At 45.5% G+C, this 21,435-nt stretch overlaps 1 protein-coding gene across 1 annotated transcript in view; it reads right to left on the bottom strand.

Moving 5' to 3' along the window:
- LOC124233927 (cytoplasmic FMR1-interacting protein 1) overlaps positions 1-19,535 on the bottom strand; it is a 40,819-nt gene extending 21,284 nt beyond the window's left edge. Inside the window, exons 1-10 of the mRNA XM_046651223.1 lie at positions 19,338-19,535; positions 17,887-18,034; positions 16,521-16,674; positions 15,302-15,458; positions 13,956-14,052; positions 11,978-12,054; positions 11,761-11,869; positions 10,669-10,788; positions 8,708-8,907; positions 2,253-2,340 (exon numbers count right to left, since the gene is read on the bottom strand). Of these exons, the coding sequence (XP_046507179.1) occupies positions 2,253-2,340; positions 8,708-8,907; positions 10,669-10,788; positions 11,761-11,869; positions 11,978-12,054; positions 13,956-14,052; positions 15,302-15,458; positions 16,521-16,674; positions 17,887-18,034; positions 19,338-19,495 (1,308 nt within the window). The 5' untranslated portion in view covers positions 19,496-19,535. The remainder of the gene's footprint in view (positions 1-2,252; positions 2,341-8,707; positions 8,908-10,668; positions 10,789-11,760; positions 11,870-11,977; positions 12,055-13,955; positions 14,053-15,301; positions 15,459-16,520; positions 16,675-17,886; positions 18,035-19,337) is intronic.
- Positions 19,536-21,435: the final 1,900 nt, after the last annotated feature.

Genomic DNA, 21,435 nt, shown 5'->3' on the forward strand with positions numbered 1-21,435 from the left:
TGAGACCGCCCCTGAGACCACCCAAGGCTCTGTCACACCAGTCCCTTTCACAGCATTCCCAGGAGCCAGCACAGAGAGCACACATTTCCTCCCAAGTGTGCAACACAAATAGCATCACTTTCACCTTGAATTCCACGTATTCTTGTAAAACACAGGCAGTTTCTATTTTTACCAACACTGCTTTCCCTTTCCTCTCAAATGTATCCTCTGCTAAACACTCTGGCTCGTCCCAGCAACGCATCTGTCATTTCCTTCTTGGCTAACAGGCTGAAGATTTTAAATGGACACATTAGCTTACAGAGTGTTGGGATGCTGTGATAAAGACAGAAGTGGGGAACTAAAGCGCCCTTTTGCGAGACACGCCATGATGGACATTATGAGCTTGGAGACGCTGGAGGGAGAGGAGGCCAGGGTGTCTCTCCAAAGACTAGTCAGAAAGGAAAGACTGATGAGCCAAGACCCCTCTGAGTCACAGCTGGGGGCCTGAAGAGTGGTCCTTTCATGTCATTGTGTTAATAGGTTCACTTCTGCACCTGTGAGAAGAACATTCAGAAAACATAGAGAACACGTTGCCAAATCTTGGCCCATCAGAGCTTCAGATCGGCATCAAGTGGCACCTGCTCAGAGCTACAGGCTCCCAGGTGGAGGGAGGCTGGTGTCTCTAATGGACAGGGACCGTGCGCCACTTCTGCACACAGCCTATGGGTCAAGCCGCGTGAGACTGAGGCTGACACTGACATCAGACAGAAACAGCTTAAAAAACAAGTGAGAACAACGCAAATGCATCATAGAGTTTAAGTCAGACTCAGCCCTCTGAGAGATAGCTGCTGCTTCATATTCCAATACTCTTTTCTCTGGTATCTTTCTGTAATTAGGATCACTGTGTTTGGAGTTTGATTTTTTTTTTTTTTTCTGACTTGGTTTTTCCACTTGCTCTTTGTTGGAATATTTTTTCTTTTTCTTTCTATCTTTCTTTTCTTGTGTGTGTGAGGAAGATAGGCCCTGAGCTAACATCTGTTGCCAACCTTCCTCTATTTTATGCGGGAGGCCTGCCACAGCGTGGCTTGACAAGCTGTGCTAGGTCTACGCCCAGGATCTGAACCAGTGAACCCTAGGCCACTGAAGCAGAGCGCATGAGCTTAACCACTATGACACCAGGCCAGCCCTTGATTTTTTTTAATTTAATAAAATACAGGCCCCAGGACCCCACAGTCAATAAGATCTATGTAATTATTTTCAACAGCTGCAATGCATTCTGCCAGACAGTAAATTGTTCTAGTATTCTTGGTGTTAAGTTGGGTACTTCCCATTTTTTATGCCAATGTTGTATGACTACCCCCATAACAGACCTCACATTGGACTCAAATGATTTATTTCCTCAGGTGTCTGGTTTCCTATAAGTGAGAATATATAAACATTGATAAATGCTGGCAGATGGCCCCCAGCATCACACAGTCCCAGGTGAGCTCCTGCAGCAGCACTCAAGACAATTCCACTCCCCTACAGAATGAGTTGGGTACCTTAACCTTTTCTGATTTGGGGCAAAATAATTCTTACTGCTGTCATTTATAATCCCTCAATTACTGATAAGGCTGGATATCTATTTTTATTTTTTTAAGTACATTTTTGGGAAATGTCTGCTCATTACATCTGTTTCCTTCTTACTACCGAGTGTCTGTCTTTTTCTTATTAAACTCTAAGAAGGCTTTAAATATTAATAACAGTAACCATTAAAATACTCATTTGTTGCTAATCCACCCACCTCAGCCTGGACACCTGTCTCATCTTACTAGACGGCAGGTATCCTGTGGTTTTCACCAGCTTGCCTTTGGTTTCTGGATGTCAACTCTCTTTCTACTTGCCCCCTCCCACCTCAACTCCTCCCTTCATGGCACCACACCGGGACTGGCCGACCAGCCTCTCCGTCACACAAGTGCCCCAAGCCTCTTCTACACACTTTCTTGGCTTGATGTTTCTAAACCTTTAAATCTGCTAACAATCTCACTTATTTTAGGTGCCAGGAGTAAGGCTGGGCCCAGCCTGCTGCCCACCACACGGCCAGAGGGCTATCCCAACACTATGTTACTTTCCAGGAAGGTGATAATGGAAGAAAACGATAGCATTTTATCATTTAGCAGTTATTAACATGGCATGATATATTTAAATCATTGCAACAAACTGATTTTAACTAAACTTCAAAATATGCTTCATTGTGAACTTAAAAATCTTAACACAAACACACAAGAACCTACCTTTGATCCATGCAAATACTGGGGTTGTGCATTAGGCTGTTTATCTCTTTGAAATTCTTGAGAAAATGGTAATACTGTCCGAACAAATCTAAACAAAAAGATTTAAAAGAAAAAAAAGGAAACAAAAACAAAAATTTAACTTTTTAATTAAAAGAAATTTTTTTAAAGTTCAGAACTTTCCCATCACCCATCAATTAAATCTTCCTCCCAGTTAACTGATATAATTATCACATAGGAAAAGTTCTAGGAAATCAAAAACCAGAGTATGAATGAGATATAAATATTCCAAAGTATGATAAATGTATCCAAGTTCAGGAACAGAGTGAGAACTAAGGGGTCTGTTTGAAACCACTAGACAGTCTCCAATACTCAGGGAAAATCTGGTCTGTTGTCACCAGAACCATTTCAAGCCTAAATTAGTCCTTGGACAAGTGGTCCTGACCAAGCACTCAGGCCCTGCTGGGCCTCTGGACACCACACTAACAGTGGGGACAGGAGTGGGAAAGTGGACACAGGCAGCGATGCCCAATTATTCAGATAACTAGTTACAAGCTAAAGGGAAGAATGAGCTAAGTGTTTATAACTACACTCACCTAGCCAAGAGACTGTGGCTTAAAAATGGATTAGGAGCCGCTGAAAATCAAATGCTTGGATTTTAAAGCAGAAATGCCAAACTCTGCTAACACTCAAATCAGAAGTGTTCATTTAAACATATAAAACTTCTGCAAACAAGCATAATAAAGAAAAATATATGGATTTGCTGATTATTAAATTCTAAGACCTTGATTAAGACATAGTGCACTTTCATAAATAAGAAAGGATGTAACTGTCAAAGTATCACCAGTACATAAAACGACCATGCGCATCTGAGGGGAGACCAGTGGCCTATAGTACTGAGTGTGCTTACACAGAAATGTCATGTTGCTGAGTGTCTGGATTTTATTGTTATCCTTTAAAGAGTGCTAAATTTTTAGGGCAGGCCATTAAATTGCTTGAAAGTCAGCTGGATCCTTTCATGATTTGTTAGGGTGGCAGAGTAATCACTGTCCCCAAGGCTGGTACTACGGCAGGTCCTTCTGGCAATTCCATCCAATGCCTGGGTCGTCAATGAGGCTTCCCCATTCTTGCTGGTAGGGCCTCAAATGACACTCCTGGCTCTGTGTGAGCTCTGGGAATTATTCAGCTTACAGCTCCCCAGCAGTTGTGCTTTGCCTAGCCTTTTGGATTTCTATCCAATGCACACGTGGTTTAATATTCAAGCAAAGACTAAAGGGGCCTAAGTTGGTTTCAGGAGCTGTTTCTCTGTGTAGCTCTCTCCTCTCCTGCACTCTGCCCTGCAAATTCCAGCAGTCTTAGCTTCCTTGATTTCCACAGTCTGTCTCCCCCACGAAGTAAGACTTCCAAGCTGTACTTGGTTACCCACCTCTGCACCGTGGCCCAGACAATGCTTCCAGGAAGAAAGCCAGGGAAGTCATAGGGCTCACTTCGTTTCCTTTCCCTCAGGGAAATGTCTAATGTCTGAAAACAACTGTTTCCTAACTTTTGTCTAGTTTTTCACTTGTTTAAGGCAAAAGAGTAAATCCAAACCCTGTTACTCCATTATCCCAAATAATTTTTGAATACCATATTTTCACTATATATATTCTCAATCTAAAGACAAAAAAATTGGAAACAAATACTGAATTCCAGTTAGCAGGTTTGTGTCTCACAATGGTAAGGATCTGTAATTCTGAAACTACTTTGTGCATTTTTGAGAACTGAGCAAAGGAGGAAACATACTAAGGATAATGAAATAAGGATTCTCAGTATAGAAGGAAGTTACAAAAATATAAAAGGAGAAGACCAGAATGAACCCTGTGGTGTTGAAGTGCAATTGAAGATATCAGTGCAAATTCACGGTTTTAATATATAGATTAGCTTTAGAGAAACGCATGCACACACACACACACACACACACACACACACACACATGCACACGTCATGGGTTTAACTGTATCCCCTAAAAAGATAATTTGAAGCCTTAATTCCCAGCACTTCAGAATGTGATCTTATTCAGAAATAGGGTTGTTACAGATGTAATTAGTTAAGATGAGGTCACACCAGAGTAGAGTGGGCCCTCAATCCACTATGACTCGTGTCCTTATAAGAAGAGAGAGACACACAGGGAAAACGCCATGTGATGACAGAGATAGAGACTGGAGTGATGCAGCTGCAGACTAAGCAAGGCTAAGAATTACCCGCCACCACCAAAAGCTGGGAAGAGTCAAGAAAAGATTCTACCCAGAGTCTCAGAGGGAGCACAACCCTGCTGACACCTGGATTTTGGACTTCTAGCCTCCAGAACCGTGAGAAAAGAAATTTCTTTTTTAAGCCTCTAGTTTGTGGTAATCTGTTATAGCAACCAGAGGAACCTAATATAGTACACAAGTATTTCCTATCTCTGACCACCGAAAGGTTCCAGAAACAATGACGCCCAAACAGCAATGAACATACCTAACACCCAGACTTAGTTTTTAAATACCAGGCTTAGTTTTAAAATACTCTCCACTAAAAGGAATCTTTGTAGAAATGATAGATTGCAAGGACAGAGCAGAAATAAGACAAACCTGGAACTTCTTGTTGGGCAGAAAGTAGGGCAGTGCTTAAGAATGATGGGGACAGCAAACAGGACACAGAAACTTGGCAGAGGGGCTCCCGCTGGCCAACCCTGGACTAATTTGAGCCACAAAAATCAAGTAATGATAGTAACAGATCATAACTCTAAGTTAGAATCCCTGAGGACTTACTGATAATAAACAAATACATAAATGCTAACATGTACAGCAGAATGCCAACTAATATATGTAGATGGAATGAAGAAGTTCAAAAATGACCAGTGTTCAATCATCATACTGATAACTGATTTGGGTAAGAATCGTCAACAGCTGCTAAAACGAGTGGACCAAATTTTAACAAGGAACAGTTTATTTGCAGTCTCAAATTATCTCCCTATAAATTACTTATAAATTTCAAACATAAAATGGTTAACAAGCTAGGGAGAAATCTGGCAGCCACCACCCTAACCAAGGGCAGAAGTTAACATCGCCAGTGATGGGACAAAGTGACTGAGGACACACCCTTCCTCTGTGGTCTGCTGGTCAGAGGCCTGACTCTGTCCCAACTGCTGCCCTGTTTCCAGGGTCATAGCACTGTCACACAATTATTAGCTGTCAGGTTATTTTTAAGTCACAGGCCACCCTATGCCACTCCCCAGAGTCACCAGGCAGAAGCATCAGAAATAAGCAGCAAATTAAGCAGATATGTGGAGCAACAAGTGAAGTTCTGGTTTCCCTTAAGCAGCTCTCAGAAACCCTCAGACATAGAGTTAAAATACTGGGCGGCACAGGTTTGTCTGTCTTCTCAGGTTTCCATATGTAACTTGGACACACAAAATGCTATTTTAAAATGCCTTTTCCACATCATGGAAGCTATAATGATCCCACTGGAAGACCTGTTAAAAATACAGAAGTAATGGCATTTGTCAACAGGAATGTAAAGGTGGAGGTCCCCCAAGTAAAGCAGAGCTCCTCTGGGGAGGAGAGGCCCCTGTGACAGATAGGGCTCCCTCCGAATGGCATCTCAGGGCCCAAGGAGGATGAGGTCACTTCATGCTGGCCCTTGTTAACAGATGTGCCCTGAGGGTAGCAACCCCGACATGTAAAACTAGCTCCAGATGTGATCAACTAGCTGCTCAAGGAGGGCATACAGCTCTCGAGGAGCCTCGGTGGGTAGAGCGGCCTCCTGCTGCCCAAGTAGGGCCCACTCATACTCTCCCAGGTCTTTGTGTCTGCTCCACAAACAGGAATGTTCACAGTGCCTCATGGGCCCGTGGGGGACATATGCCACAACAGACGAAGACACCCAGTGCTGTCTCTTCCGCTTGCTGTCATTTATGTTAGACGTGTTGTGTGCAATCAGGGAACAGAGGGCTGAGGTACCACCTGGTGCCTCTTCTGTTTATCTAACTGGATGCCTCAAAGTTCATCACACAGACAGTTCCACCAAGGCCCTACAGTCAACGCTGACCTGGAGGTGTTCGACTCTCTGTCAGGTCACTGGGTTACACAGCGCCAACTTCTCAACCTGAGCCCTGACAACTCTGTCTTTGAGAGTGAGACTCCCGCTGCCAGCAGGTCAGATGGACTTGGACAGTGGGAGGTTCTCCATCATCAGCCCCAAGCAGGGTGAGGACACCCACACGAGCCAACTTGGCAGGCGGGGCCTCAGAATCTGATCTGTTTCCCTAGCTCCACACTCCTTACCCAACTTTCGTTCAGAAGCCTGGAGTGTCTTTCAGAAAACACAACAACTCAGCAGAAGGGTTCAGGGCACCTGCTGAACGTCATCATCATGTAACCCTGACCTTCCCCTGCGGGCCGTCACCCCTCTTCATTTCTCAGGGCTCCACCCACTGACCTGTCACCAAGGAGACCAGGACAGGCCAGAGCTGTGTGGACATACTCAGTGCAGCAGGCACACAGGGAACATCTTCAACTGGTCCCAGATCTCTGGGAAATCTTTTAAAGGATGACAAAATGCTAGATAATCAAAAATACCATCTAAAATAATACAAAAAATCACAGCTCCCTGTGTTGCCCAATTCTGACCCCATTGGAACACCTTTTCTCAGCCCACTGACAGTGGGGTTCTGTTACACTTCACCTTTGGAGATGCCAGTTCTAACATGAGGCAAAAATGATTTAAGGAAAGGTAACAGAAATCACTCCCAAAGGTTCCAATGGACCAACCAAAACAAAGAGAACCCTGCGAACACTGGCCATCACTTAAACGGATTCTCAGATGCAGAAGGAGCATATACGCATCCTCACTAACACAGAACGATGCTCCTCCTGATACGTCACCTGGAAAAAGAATGTGTATATAACAGTATGCCTAATAGCACCCATTTGTGCAAAATAAAAATACCTATGCATGTTTAACTGTATGGCAAAAACTCTACAAGATACACACATTTTTTTACAAGGGAAATCTCTGGGGATTTAATTATTTTTCCTCCATATATAATTTTTCCCTATATAGAGAGTGAGATATATATAGACATATATAGAGACACACACACACATATGATCTCTAGCTTTTCTGTAAATATCATGCATTATTTGTGTAACAAAAATATATTTTCAGTTAATTCCGACTCTATAACAACTTGAAAAATATCTGTTTCAGTAAACTAGGCACCTTAAAAGGAAGTTAAACAGGGAGTAGTCGTCTCTAACGTTTGCTCCCAGCGGACTGTACCCAGCCAGGCTCCTCCGCCCACGGTTCTGGAGGTCATGGCCATGTCCCCACCACCGCTGCCTGGGGATGGGCATCAGCCACCTGGGGCTGGGCCAATGGCTCTGACGGAACAGCTCCATGCACCTGGGGACAGGCCTGCCATCCCAGGGAAATCCAACCCTGGAGCCCCAACTGACAATGGCAACAGCAGGTACCATCAGAGCTTAGCACCCCCTCTTGAGACCCAAAACTCTGGGTCTGAAAGTGAGTAACAATTCAGCTAATACATGGTGGATGTTCAGATCCAGGAGCAAAGCAAAACAAAATAGAACACGCTTATTTTTAAAAAGTGTTCGTAACACTCACACTCTGTCACAAATGCACACACACCCTCATACCTAAACTTTCTAGCTCTTACACTCACACACTCTCATGCACATTCACACATCCATGTTTATTCTCACACACTCACATGTGCTCTCACTCACACACCCACATTTTCTCTCTCACATACACTCACACACACATACACTCACACCATGTCCCTGGCACGTGCTGACGCAGAGATGGAACCAAGCTAAGTGCAGAGAGAACAAATCTCCTATAGATGGTGGCCCAGTGCATGGAGGCCAAGGCAGGGCCATCCAGGACTTGGGGCTGTATCATGAGGCTGGACCACATGAAACTCCTGCTCTCAACCGTCCCATCATCCAAGTAGCTATTTTGTGCTGTTCAACATAGCAGTAAAATGGTAGGAGGGTGGGAGGGTGGCTAACTGACAGATCCTCACACACCCCGATATCCCAGAATGGAACCATGAAAAGTAGAGTCACCCACCACAGTCCAATGTCAGGTAGACTTAAAACTGTGGAGGGGATGCAGACCCGGCAGCCGCTGTTCACGTGCATGAGATGCCACCCTAAGCCACAAGCAAGTGCCCTAGACAGGAACTCTGGCTTGCCATGCAGTCTCCACTGCAAAGCCACGACCAGACGCCCAACGGCTAGCCCAGGGATGCACATGCAAAATGGACGAGACCAGGAGGGCCTGAGTATCCTGATGGGCACAGAAGAAGGGGCGGTGGTGACCCAGTAGACATACTGGAGGGCCTGAGACCATCTTGTCTAGATATCATTTGGCAGAAGCATCGGGAACCATCTGTGAGGCAGCACGCTCACCGGTTGGTAGAGCCATTGTAGCAGTAGTTGGGCAGGAAGTCATAGTTGAGTTCCCAGAAGACATGGAGGGTGATTCTCCCGTAAGGTGCCGACACGTTGTGGTTGGCCTCCCGGAACATGGCGTCAAAGCTGTCCAGTGTCAGGTACCTGCTCAGCAGCTTGTGGGTCATGCGGTTGATTTCCAAGAGGCCGTCCAGCTCCTAGGGACCACAAAGACAGGGTGCGAGGACAGAACTGGGCCCAGCACAGTGACCTCCATTCTCCACACAGACAGTGCTCTGATGGTGGTGGCGGGGGTGGGGGAGAGGCCAAAAACAGTGCCCATACCAAGGAGGGGCAAGCAAGCTACACCAAGACATGGCAGGGTCTGATAGGCAACACAAGCTTGCTTCTCACACCTAAATTCATTATGCCCTCCCTACTGCCTTTAAAATGCCCCTCCTTACCATGGTCACCCCTACAGGGCCATTGTCCTTTTCCACTGCAGTCACTTCCCCCCTGCACACCACTGGCCTCCAACCACCTTACAGGTCAGAGACCACTGGGACGTGTCCACCACCACATACGTACTCAGTGTTAGCCTGAGTCACCTTCTCCAATGCACCTGGGGTTATTCATAAGCACAACAGTGTGGCAGAGCTGGCAAGCATGTTCACAGAAGCTTTCACACTGATTGCTCATAAAAACCTGCCTAGGTCTGCGCTGTCCCCTGCAGCAGCCACTGGCCACATACAGGAACAAGAATGTGGCTGGTCCAAACTGAGGTGTGCTGTGTATGTGAGATACACACCAGATTTCAAAAAACGAGTATGAAGACAAAGAATGTAAGACACCTGTGTCAATAATATTTTTATAATGATTACATGTTGAATTGTTAATTTTTGGATATATTGGGTTAAATAGATTATTAAAATTAATTTCACCTATTTCTTTTTCCTTGTCTAATGTGACTATGATTAAATTTAAAATGATCTATGTGGCTTGCATTATACTTGTAATGGGCAGTGCAGGTCTAGGTCAAAGTCTTGACCGATGATTTCAATCCAAATCATATATGGCCAATGACAATTAAAATGCCATGGTCCAAGACCCTACTTGGAGAAGCTCAATCTTGCAGTGTGTCCTGAGGCGATAGCCCCTCACCCCACCAAGGCTTCTTACATTCTCCTGCCCAAAGCTGCTTCTCTAGTAAAGAAGAATCTTCCTTGACTTCTGGCATGTTCACTACCATTGGTGTGCAGCCATCATTCTTGGAAGATCGATTTGGCTTGGCACAAAATCCTTAATTCCCACTTCCTTTCCTTGGCTTCTGGCACAAAGAGCTGCTGGCAGTGGTTTGAGGACAATCGGATTTTCTTTCCCTGATTGCTCTGCTCAGATACCCAGAGGACTTTTTCTTTTCCTCTAAAGTCCAATACTTTTATTGCAATATTCCTTGGTGTTGCCACTTTGGGTCAGTTTTACCAGGCACATGATGTATGCTTTTAATATATATTTATAGTGTGTTTTTTAATCAATATTTTCTTGAAATACAACTTTAATATTTGTTGCATCCATTGCTCTGGTTTTCTTCTTCAGGGACCCCTATGCCATCTATGTTGGATCTTCACTGTCTATCTTCTATACATTTTTCTCTCAAATCCTTTATCTCTGTCTTCATTTCTTGTTGATTTTTATAACTTTCCTCCTTTCATTCTTTTGCCATAGTTAGGTGTAATTTATTCGAGACTGAGATTGAGTGTTCTTTGAAGTCAATTTAGAACTGTGAATACTAACAGCAGATGCTTAAAAACATACCCAGGATAGCTGAAGCTCCGTTAGTGCATACTTTTTGATTTCTGTGCAAAAAGTGAACCTATGATTGGTTCAATTTATCAGTAAGGACATAGTAAAATCAGCTTAAATCCTTGCAGCCAGTCTCCCCCAAATCTATGGAGCCTGAGAAAGGGGAGAGCACTTACCACGATTGACGTCAGGTCCTCACTCTCAAAGCGTCCAATTGCCAGTTCCAGAGACTTATACATGGCTGCGGAGACACGCTGAGTAATCAGACGATTGAGGTCTATGGACCTGCCCAGGAGCTGGGGTACGGAGAGGGCAGAAAGAGTGAACAACAAAAACAAGCAAGCAAGAAAATATACAGACATACACCCTCCAGAAACCAATTCTAAAAGATAAATAAATACTGTTCAAAACTGTAAACATTTTAGATGAAATTATATATACAGGTGTCACAACCAAATGCCCTACCTTCCTGGAGCTGAAATTCTGCAAGTCAAAGCCGTAAAGAACTTGTGCAGTGTCCTTTGCATTGAACTTATGCTTACATCTCGGGCAGAAATCCCAAGCCTCACCAGAGACCCTGGAGAATGAGGTCTGTCAGTGAGCACACCCCTCAGGATGGTGTTCGTGACCATCTCCCAGCACAGAGCTGCCTGTGCACACCTGGTCTCCAGAGTTCTAACAATGAGGAAGAAAATTACCCCACCTCTTGTTCAGAGTCTACCAACATATGTGTACCTCAATATCATTTCAATAGCATAAAAACAGACAAAACCTTGGTGGAAAATGTCCCAAAATGTGAATGGTTGTTATCTGTAGTCACAATTACATGGAATTTTCCCCACGGTTTTCTCTATCTTCCTAATTTTTTTTGTGATGTATACATACTGTTTTTAAAGAAACAAAAAACAAGCACTGTATTCTTTGTGCTGGCCAAGGGAAAGCGCCTCTCTGACACTCTGAGCTGACAATTGTTTCTCACCTTCATTCTTATAAGCTCTGGCTTTTGGGCTCCTGGAGAGGAGCCAAGCCCTGTGAGGCTGAGCTTGCAGTGGGGGCCCAGGCAGGCACGGGTGCAGAGCGCTACAGGTCTTCCCTTGTGTTTCAGGTTAACTAAGAGAAACTGTTTGTCTTTAAAATCTTAACATTTTATAAGGATGTTCCCACAGTCACATAACATATGACGTCTATTAAAACCTAGTGAGTCTAAGAAAAGCCCACTATTTCCAGTGCCAGCTCCACACCTCGCCATGCCCAGAAGCCTGGCTCACCTGCACGTGCCTCTGCTTGAGGAGCGTCTCATAGCGGTTAGATGGCGGGAGATGGATTGTTGCCCCCTGATTCTTGCATTCGGATCGTAACCGTTTATCAAGAAGCAAGCTAGTACAGAAGGAAAACAAGATGTTTCTCACACGCTGTGAATTTTAATGGAAATGTCATGTCAAGTTACCCAAAATTTCATACTCAAATAACAAGGCATATACTCACCTTCCAGCCATGATCTTATAATATGCAAATATCTGGTCTGCCAGCTTGTAAACAAATTGGTCAAAGCACAGATTCACCTGAAGAAAAAGAGAAACATGTATTAGATTGATTCCCTAAATCAATATCAAATAACACAAAAAAACCTCTTTTGATTCAGCCATTCTACTTCTGGGTATACATATGAAGGAAAGGAAATTACCGTCTTGAACAGATATCTATACCCCCATGTTCACTGCAGCATTATTTACAAAACGCAAGACATGCAAACAACCTAAGTGTCCACCAATGGATAAACGGATGAAGAAGATGTAGTACACACACATACACACACACGACGGAATATTATTCAGTCATAAAAAAGAAAAAAACCTTGCCATTTTGTGACAATATGGACAGGCCTTGAGGACATTATGCTAAGTGAAATAAATCAGACAGGGAAAGACAAATACCATAGGAGCTCACTTATATGTGGAATCTAAAAAAGGAAACTGAGCTCATAGACACAAAGAACAGACTGATGGTTGCCAAAGCAGGGGGTGGGGGGGGTTGGCAAAATGGGTGAAGATGATCAAAAGGTACAAATTTCCCATTATAAATAAGTCCTGGGATGTAAAATTTTTAAAAAAGGCAACTTGGGCCAGCCCAGTAGCGCAGTGGTTAAGTTCACATGTTCTGCTTCAGCAGCCCGGGGTTCGCTGGTTCAGATCCTGGGTGTGGACCTGTGTACCGCTTGTCAAGCCATGCTGTGGCAGGCGTCCCACATATAAAGTGGAGGAAGATGGGCATGGATGTTAGCTCAGGGTCAGTCTTCCTCAGCAAAAAGAGGAGGATTGGCAGTGATGTTAGCTCAGGGCTAATCTTCCTCAAAAAAAAAAAAGGCAATAACAGAGGTTCTTACTAGGAAAGAGAAACAAGAAACCACCTTATTGTCCAACAACAGCAGATTAAACGTATTATGGTGTGGCCAGGAGTAACCACTGCACAGCCAGTGAAAATAACATCAGACCTTTCTTACTGATGGAGAAAAATGCTCCTATTCTCTGCTCTCAAAGGAATATGAAAAAGTCTCTTCGTCTTGTGTTCCCAAGGGGTTAATGTGCATTGCATTTGGGGTCCCCACTCTGGGGGCAGCTTCTGCCAGCAGGCTGTTTCTCAGGAAACACAGACACAGGGCTGGCTGCTCTGGACACTGAGGTCAGTTAGGAGACACAGGGTGGAGACAGCCTTGCAACTTCACCCTCGAAACCATATCCTCACTCGCAAAGGGGGCTAGCACCCTGCCCCGGAACTGTGATGAGAACGCCGTGTGCTCAGAGGAGAGTGGCCCCAGGACCTGCAGGTCTCTGCCCTGCGCCCACCCTGCATTACCCAGGAGCCCATGAGAGCTCCCTAAAGAAGCGCTTTCTGGTGGTCTTTGTGAGGAGGTGGAGAAGGAGACCCAGCTGCACAATACAATTTGTTGAGGTTAAGTTCTCTTAAATCTTAAGCTAGAAAATAAGATTGATCTCCTTAGTTGTGTATATATAGACTTAATAATTCCACTTGTAGGAATTTGTCCTCGAGAAATAATCCAACACAACTAAAAAATTACGTGCCCAGAAGTTAATCAAAGCATTATTTATAATAGGAAAAATAAAAAGTTAAAATGAAAGAAATAAAACAGGGCTTGGTTCAGGGCATCTTCTTTAAGATGCTTTAGACCGTGTCTATAACCAAAGACAGTGAGGATAGAGAAGTGCTTGTGACATGCTGTCAAGTGAAGAAGTATGTCACCCCATAGCTTATGTGGTAGGACCCCAATCATCACACGTGCAGATGCACAGAGAAAAGTGCAGATAGAAGGGTTCATCCCAAAATGTTTATTTCAAAAGTTCACTCCATTGTTTAAACTTCCTTGTATTATAGAAAGTTTGCTTCCTCTAATATCAGAGGAAAAGGAAAATGAAAGAAAGTCTGTTTACAGTGCCTGGGCCCTCACCTCTGCCTCGATTTCGTCGTAGAGAAACTGCTTGTTGAACCTGGTGAGGGCGTAGTGGGCACTGTCATTGTACAGGTCCAGGGAGTAGAGGACGTACCTGCAGAGGGACGAGCAGTCAGCCAGCCTCCCACACAGGGCTTCTCGGCTCTCACGCTCTACACACCTCCAGAAACTTAACTTTTACTATTGTCCTCTCACGTGAGGAAAATGCTCTCTTACTTCAAACACCAAACTCGGTTCTTGCCGAGGGCCCTGATGGCGCACTCACGCCAGCCCGGCCTATTCCAAGGAGGGGATGCCTTACTCAGGCCATGCCCAGGCACCTGGTAGATCCATAAGGGTCTCCTATAACTGCAGCTTCTCACTTCTCTTGTGTCAAAGCTTTCACCACAAGTAGGCGGTATTTTCTATAACTGCAAAAGTAAGTTATTTTCTTATTTTTAAGAACACACTGATTTAAAAAGAAAAATATATGAAGGTCCTGGGTCCCACAGTTGACCATGAGCATGTCCAGTGTAGCCAAAAGCCCCTCTCTCCCTGACCCATGTCTGGACAAAAGGCGGTGGCCAATGGTCTCCAGGAGTAAGTTCCCTCTGAGGGTGCCAAACCACTCCTGCTTGGCAAGGGGAGGCCACGTGCGCAGCAGGGCCAAGCCCGATCCCAGAAGCATGACACAGAGGCACACCAACACCTCTGTGTTGGGTCTCCTCTGTGTTGGGTCTCTGTCCTCCTCATACCATCTCTGACACTACAGAATAGATGCCATGGCCACTCCAGAGAAAGTGGAAGGCCATCCTCCCGAGCGCCATGTGAGAACTGACATGCATGGGCAAAGGTGAGGTGCTAACCATTTGCCCTGCAAACAGAAGAAGAAGCTGCTGGGTCAGTCCCTGATCTGGTCACCACAAGACACCCATTTTTCTATTACTTTCCCTCCATGGACTTCATATTTTGAAAGTCTTTGAGCCCTGTCCTGGCCCTGAGCCCTGACCTCAGAACAAAGCTGTCCAATCAACACTTCCTCCTTCAAATTCATCTGCACTGGAGGCTCTGCCATGTGACAGGCCAGGCCACATCTTCTCTCCCTGACCCCAGCTAAGTCCCCAGGGCCTGGCCAGCATCTGAACATGGTGGGACTTAATTAGTTCTACTGCCTGAGCTCTTGATTTGAAAGCCAAGAAACCTGTTACTTGTATTAATCTCTGAAGTCGTATCCCAAGAATTATGACCTCAACTGAAGTGCTAAGAACAGTGTGGCCCCTTCCCCCACCTCCCAGCTCCCAAATGCCACCAAGGACCCTGGTCACCATAAACAGAGAGCCAAGACTGGCCCACAGGACGCTCACTCCATCATTGATGCCTCCTTGGTCTCCAGGATGTGGTCCGTCAGGATCCAAGGCATGGACATCTCAATGGGGAACTGGATCCTCCTGCCCATCGTCAGCTCCAGGAAGAACTCTCGGAACCACAACTGTGAAAGGTCACAGCACTGCTGGAGTGTTTCTTGAAGGATTTAAATAACACCATGTTAATCTCCTGCAAGCAAAAAAGACTCAGCAGGGTGATCTCAGGAGGCCACATGCCAGAAGCTGGCTCCTTCACTCTCAGCCCTGAGCCATGTGGGAGGGGACACGAGTGGGGAGGAGTCGCATGGCACCTCACACTAGGGACAACACAACCACGGTGTGACTGCAGGCAAAGCCCCCCTGGACTTTGCACATTCTGGCTCACAGAAAGAGCAGAGTCAAGTGTCCCGCCCCCACTGGACACCACTACCCACTAATGGGAACTTGTCAACCCTCTGAGCCTCTTGGTGGGTGGGATTGGGAGAAAAAAAAAGTCCTTTTTAAAAGGAGAAATAAAAACAGGATTACTCTATTTTACTTAAGATAAAGACATAGCATTACATGCATATTCAGTGCAGGTCTATCTAATGAAAAATAGAGAGAGATTTTTTAAGAAAAATGTCTCCATCCTTTCATGGAGTGAAAAACAAAAGCCTTACTATAATTTACTCCAAATCTGCAGCACCCCTAGCTAAGACAGAGGCCTCTCACTCTGAGCAAGTGGCTGTGGCACAAGAGTACATATGGACTACTCCATGATGACAAAGGGCATCCACCTGACACCCTGGTCAAGGGCGTCACCCCAGGAGAGGCTGCCTGTGTCAGGTCATCTACCACCTTCCATACATCACTGCTCCTGAGGGCTGTTTCTGACATTTATCACTGTCTTGGTCTCGAGCCAGGTGACAGATTACATTCGCCTGTGTTTCTGACTCCGTGCGGGTTACAAAAACTTGGTATTCAGGTCACAGGGCCAGCCACGGCCCCATGGCCCCACAGCCCTCACCCTCCTAAGGGCCATATCACATGGAGGGAAGTCCCTGGCCAGCTGTGCATTTAAAGCGATAGGCGAGGGAATGGCATGAAGATTAGGACGTGTTGCCATCTGGGTGCGTGAGGGGACCACAGCAGGGGATGGTCAGGCAGGTGGAAGCATTCTAGACAGTGTTAGCAGTGTTAGAACATGCTAGGCTGGACGCTGGTCAGCAGTATCTCTTACCACTGAAATTTATCAAGTGAGTGTAGAAGAATGACTCTCGATGAAATTTTTCTATGTCCAATATGGTGGGCCCCTCAAGGCTACTTCTCAGGGTTTTCTTGGAACCACTTTTGTCTGCAATGAGGGACTCTAGCATGGTTCTCACCATATAAAGCTGCATCATCCAAGGAAACATTTGTAGGGGAGAAAATACACATTAGTTACACCAAACTCAGGTAAACCACGAGAGAAGGACTGCTCTGCCATGCTCTGACCAGAGCGGGCTGGAGTAGGCAGCCCGCTGCTAGCCGGCTCCTCAAAGGGGGTCTGGGTGCCCATCCAAGTGGCCAAGTTGCTGATGCTTGGGAGAAAGAACTGGTAGCAGAGAAGTTCACCTCTGTGCTGTAAACATCAACAAGAAAACAAAGGAAGTCTTACCACCAAAGGTTAAAAGAGGCGGATAGGTGTAGGACTGCCTCAGAAACGCGTTTACTACATGCAAGAGCCTTTCCATGCCCAGAGACTTGAGCTGCCTCAGCAGCTCGGCAGAGCTCAAGGACTCAGCCATGGTGCGCACCAAGTAGAGCTAGACATGGACAGACAGGGGAGAGGTGGAGAGAACGGTTAGTTCACAACACACACATCATGGGGTGGGAAGAGGCATGTGGGGACGAAGGGCAGGGAGGGTGCATGCGCGCTGGAGAGACCCAGAACCCATCCTTCTCGAGTGGGCCAAATGCCTTCCTCCCACATACCTGAGAGGTTTCCTATAGAGCCAGCAACGTGCTTTGCTGGTAATTCTCTCATACACTGGCAAAAGAGACTATAAAAGCCCTCAACAGAGAGGTGATGAATAAGAAGTGCCAAGTCCCAAAAGGGGAGGAGGGAAGCACAGGGAATATTAAATCAGGTTGGAGAGTCAAGGAAAGCTGCTTGGGTGGCTGAATGTGCCAGGAGAGAGAAGAGCGGTGGTGGCTTAAGGCCAGGGACACATGAAAGTTATGTTGTTATATTTCCAAAAGTTTTGTCTTTAGGAATGATCAGTTTTAGGCCCAGCATAAAAATTATAACCCTACATTTAAACACCCATCAGGAAACACAGCATAAATACAGACACACAGACTTTCAACCACATTTTTGGGACAGGAGTTAATGTAGTCACATTAAGTTCAGCACGCAGATGGGCAAATCTGAGAGTCACGAGGATGCTAATGCTCCGGATTCGCTTCAGCAGGGGCAGAGGAGCAGAAAAGACACAGTCAACACTTGATCTGCTCAGCAGACAGCTGTGGTGTCATTTCGCTCCTGGCCTTGCTTACTGTCCCCCAGCTCAGGGGCAACGCACCCAGGGGAACAGGTGGAGCAGGGCAGCAGGGGGGACAAGAACCTGTGTGCTGGAGGGTCCCACAGCTCGCCGGGGCACTTTGATGTCGAAGCCGCTCTTGGGGTCCTTCTCGCCCCGCAGGGCTGGGTCGTTGAAGGGCTCGTGCCCTGTCTCCCAGTCACACACAGTCTTCCTGATAGCCTGCAGGACACTAAACAGCCCCATCAAGTCATTAGCAAGGCGCGGAGCACTGGCACCCTCGGGACACTGACAATCACAGCATCTCCTTGCCTAGCAAACAGCTCTTGGGATAGCCAACTCTCACACATGAAGTCCCCTGGGGGTAGTCGGGGGACACGGTAATGGACCAGTTCAATGCAAATTTTTAAAAATAGATAATTTTCTTGGGGACGTTACTAGCTCCAAAAGATCTGATGTAGTTGCAGTTTACATCAATTACCAGAAGTGATGTTTTCTTTCCTGAACACTGAGTCATGCTAAGGGCAGCAAGACAGACCACACACATCCACCCAGAGAGCTGAAACTCGACTTCCCTGTGGCTGATCCCCCTTTTCTAACAGGAACATGAAGTCACCAACATAACTGCAGGGACTGGGCCTGTGTCCTCGACTCACGTGGAATGTGTCCCATCCCCCACACACTCCACCATGCAGAGAGGCCCTGGACAGCACACTAGGAGCAGATGAACCCACACGCCCATCCTGATCACCTCCTGGGGAAAGTTCTAGCTAAAACCTAAGTTACCGTTGGACCACACTGCACATTGCCCACATAGTGAGCCTCCCATTATGGCGAGCATGAGCAAAACAGAGGGCATAATGGAAAACATGAAAACCTCCACCCAGCCCTCCACCCAGTTGGAGCGAACACAAACTGCTAAGTCTCACAGTGTAAAACTTCATTAATGCTAAAAATCACACCACACTGGTAACAAATATATTAACTATACAATCACAAAATGAAACCAGTGCACTGTGGGCCTTTGTAAGCTCCATTGTACAGAGATGTCTCTCAGAGACAACTTTATCTGAAAGGCTAAATATTGAGGGAAAACTAGCTCAAGGTTGCTACAGGATGTCTGCCATATCTGTGTAGTTTTCGACCAACTTATAGGCCAAAAGGAACAGAAGTAAAAACACTGAAGACAACACACTGAGATGGGAGGTGGGAGGCCGGCTGCGTGTCCCTACAGGCTTGGTGATCAGGCTCTTTGGACAGATTTTGAGACACTCCCGGCCTGAGATAAACACGCCCTCGTCCCTGGATCTCCAGATAGCTCAGACACTCTGTACTTCATCTACTGTAGGTTGTTCAGGTTAATAACTGGAGCCCCTGCAATACATTTAGAGGAAATTCACCACAAGGGCATTGGGAAGTGGAAGAGAAATGTACTGAGCATATTTATGAAAATGCAACTCTATAGCTGTTGAAACCTAAGCTGATCCTATAGTTTTAGACATTGAATGCAGGGAGATGCATGCAGTGAGGCTGACCTCTGGATGACATTCTTCTTCTTCTTGATGGCCTGCCTGAGGGGCTCCCTGAGGGTGACCTGGGAGAAGTCCTGCAGCGCGGCGTAGACAGTGTGCCGGATGGCATGGTTGAACACGCTCTCCATCCTGCCCATCAGCACCTGCAAGCCTTTGATCATGGCGATAACCTGCAGGGGGAACACAAGACTTTCAGTGTGCTGGAGGGTGATAGGAAACGGCTCCGTCTCAGGCAGTGCTGAGCTCCATCAGCTGGCACACTCCCGGGAGGCTGCCTCTCCCTCTGGATGGCCCTTCTCTTGGCTTCTTGCATTCCTGCTCTGCAGCTGCTGTCCTGTAACCATCTTCCCAAGAGCAGCTCTGTGTCATCAGCCATCCCCACACCTGCGTCTGATTCCATCAGACCATGAGCACCTTGAAGGCAGGGATGGATCTGCAGGCATGAGCTAAGAGGAGTGTTTGTAACTGACTTACAATCTCCCACATCCCTAAGGGCACACCTCCATGAAGGACTTCAAAGGAGAAGAAAAAAGTTTTAGGAAAGCAAATATGTTACTATCTGGAAAAGAAAAAAGAAGTTATAAGAGTTTGCAGTCAAAATCCCATCTATTAAACAATAATGGCACACTGAATTAATATGCATAAAAAGGCCTGAAAGAAAATGCATAAACTGCATAAAGTTCATCTCTGTGATGGCGTCATGGACACTGTACTGTCCTCATTGCACATCCACATTTTCTGTTTGTTTACTTTAGGGATTTGTTTAATGAATCTGTGTTGCTTTTCTAATGAAGGAAAAAAGGGAAAACTTCTATTTAAAAAAGTAAATTCTCTAATTCAAATTCTAATTGAACTAAATTCAAAATCACGCCAATCTGAATGAAAATCAAAATACTACATATTCAAGCTTACGGGATGTACAAAAAGATGAGCTGAAAGGTAAATTTTGAGCTTTAGATGCACATATTAGAAGACAAAAGAGCCTGAAGATAATACTAATCTCATATTCACCATGAATTTATAAAAACAAAAACAAAATAAATCCCCCCAAAGTAGAGGGAAATAAATATCTAAAAGCAAAAATTAATGAAACAGAAAACAAGCATATAATAGAGGTGATGAACTGAGAAAAAGCTGTTTTAAAAATAAATAAGTTGACAAATACCAAGCAAGACTGATCAAGAGAAAAACAGACAAGTCATGAATTACCAGCATTAAGAATAGAAAGGGGGCATTACCACAAAGTTGACATATATTGGGAGATTTTGAGAGTATACTGGCATAGGGAAGAGAAGTAGGAATCCAGAAACAAGCCCTCACATTTACAGTCAACTGATTTTCACCAAGGGTGTGAAAACAATCCAATGGGGAAATATGATCTTTTCAACAAATAGTATTGGGACAGCTGGATATCCACACGCCAAAGCATGAAGACGGCGTACTGTGCAGAAAAGGGTTAACCCAGCAGGCCTGGGATGATTAAACCCTGCACATTCCTGAGAAAGGCCTGTCTTCAGGTCTGGCCCTTGGCTAGCTCCTAGGACAAGCTCTGAGCCACAAGAAGATTCTGCCTGAAAAGAGTGTATGCGTGTCTGTGGCTTTGGGCCAGTGGAGCAGCAGTTTGACAGACAGTTGATGCTAACAATGTGGTTTATGGTGAACCCTGTTTTTGCTCTGGGGTTCTGGAGTCTGAGAAGCTGAGGTCAGTCCTGTGGTTGCTGCATGCCTGACCCCAATAAAAACCCTGGCCACCAAGGCTTGGATGAGCTTCCCTGGTTGGAAAAACTGCATCTGTTGTCACTCATCATTGCTGGGAGAATTAAGCACATCCTGGGCACTTCCACCAGTAGGGGACACCTGGTTTCTCCTGGATGTCACCCATGCACCTTTTCCTTTTGCTGATTTTAATCTGTGTCCTTTTGCTGCAATAAATCATAATCTTGAACAGAACTGCTACTTAGTCCTGTGAGTCCTTCTGATAAATCTAGCCTGAGGTGGTCCTGGGGACCCCTGACACAACCTTGACCTCACACCATTAACAGAATCAATCCAAAGGGATCATACATTTATACGTAAGAGGCAAAACCATAAACTCTTAGAA

The sequence above is a fragment of the Equus quagga genome, unplaced genomic scaffold (assembly GCF_021613505.1).
Source record: "Equus quagga isolate Etosha38 unplaced genomic scaffold, UCLA_HA_Equagga_1.0 467_RagTag, whole genome shotgun sequence".
Taxonomy (NCBI): Eukaryota; Metazoa; Chordata; class Mammalia; order Perissodactyla; family Equidae; genus Equus; species Equus quagga.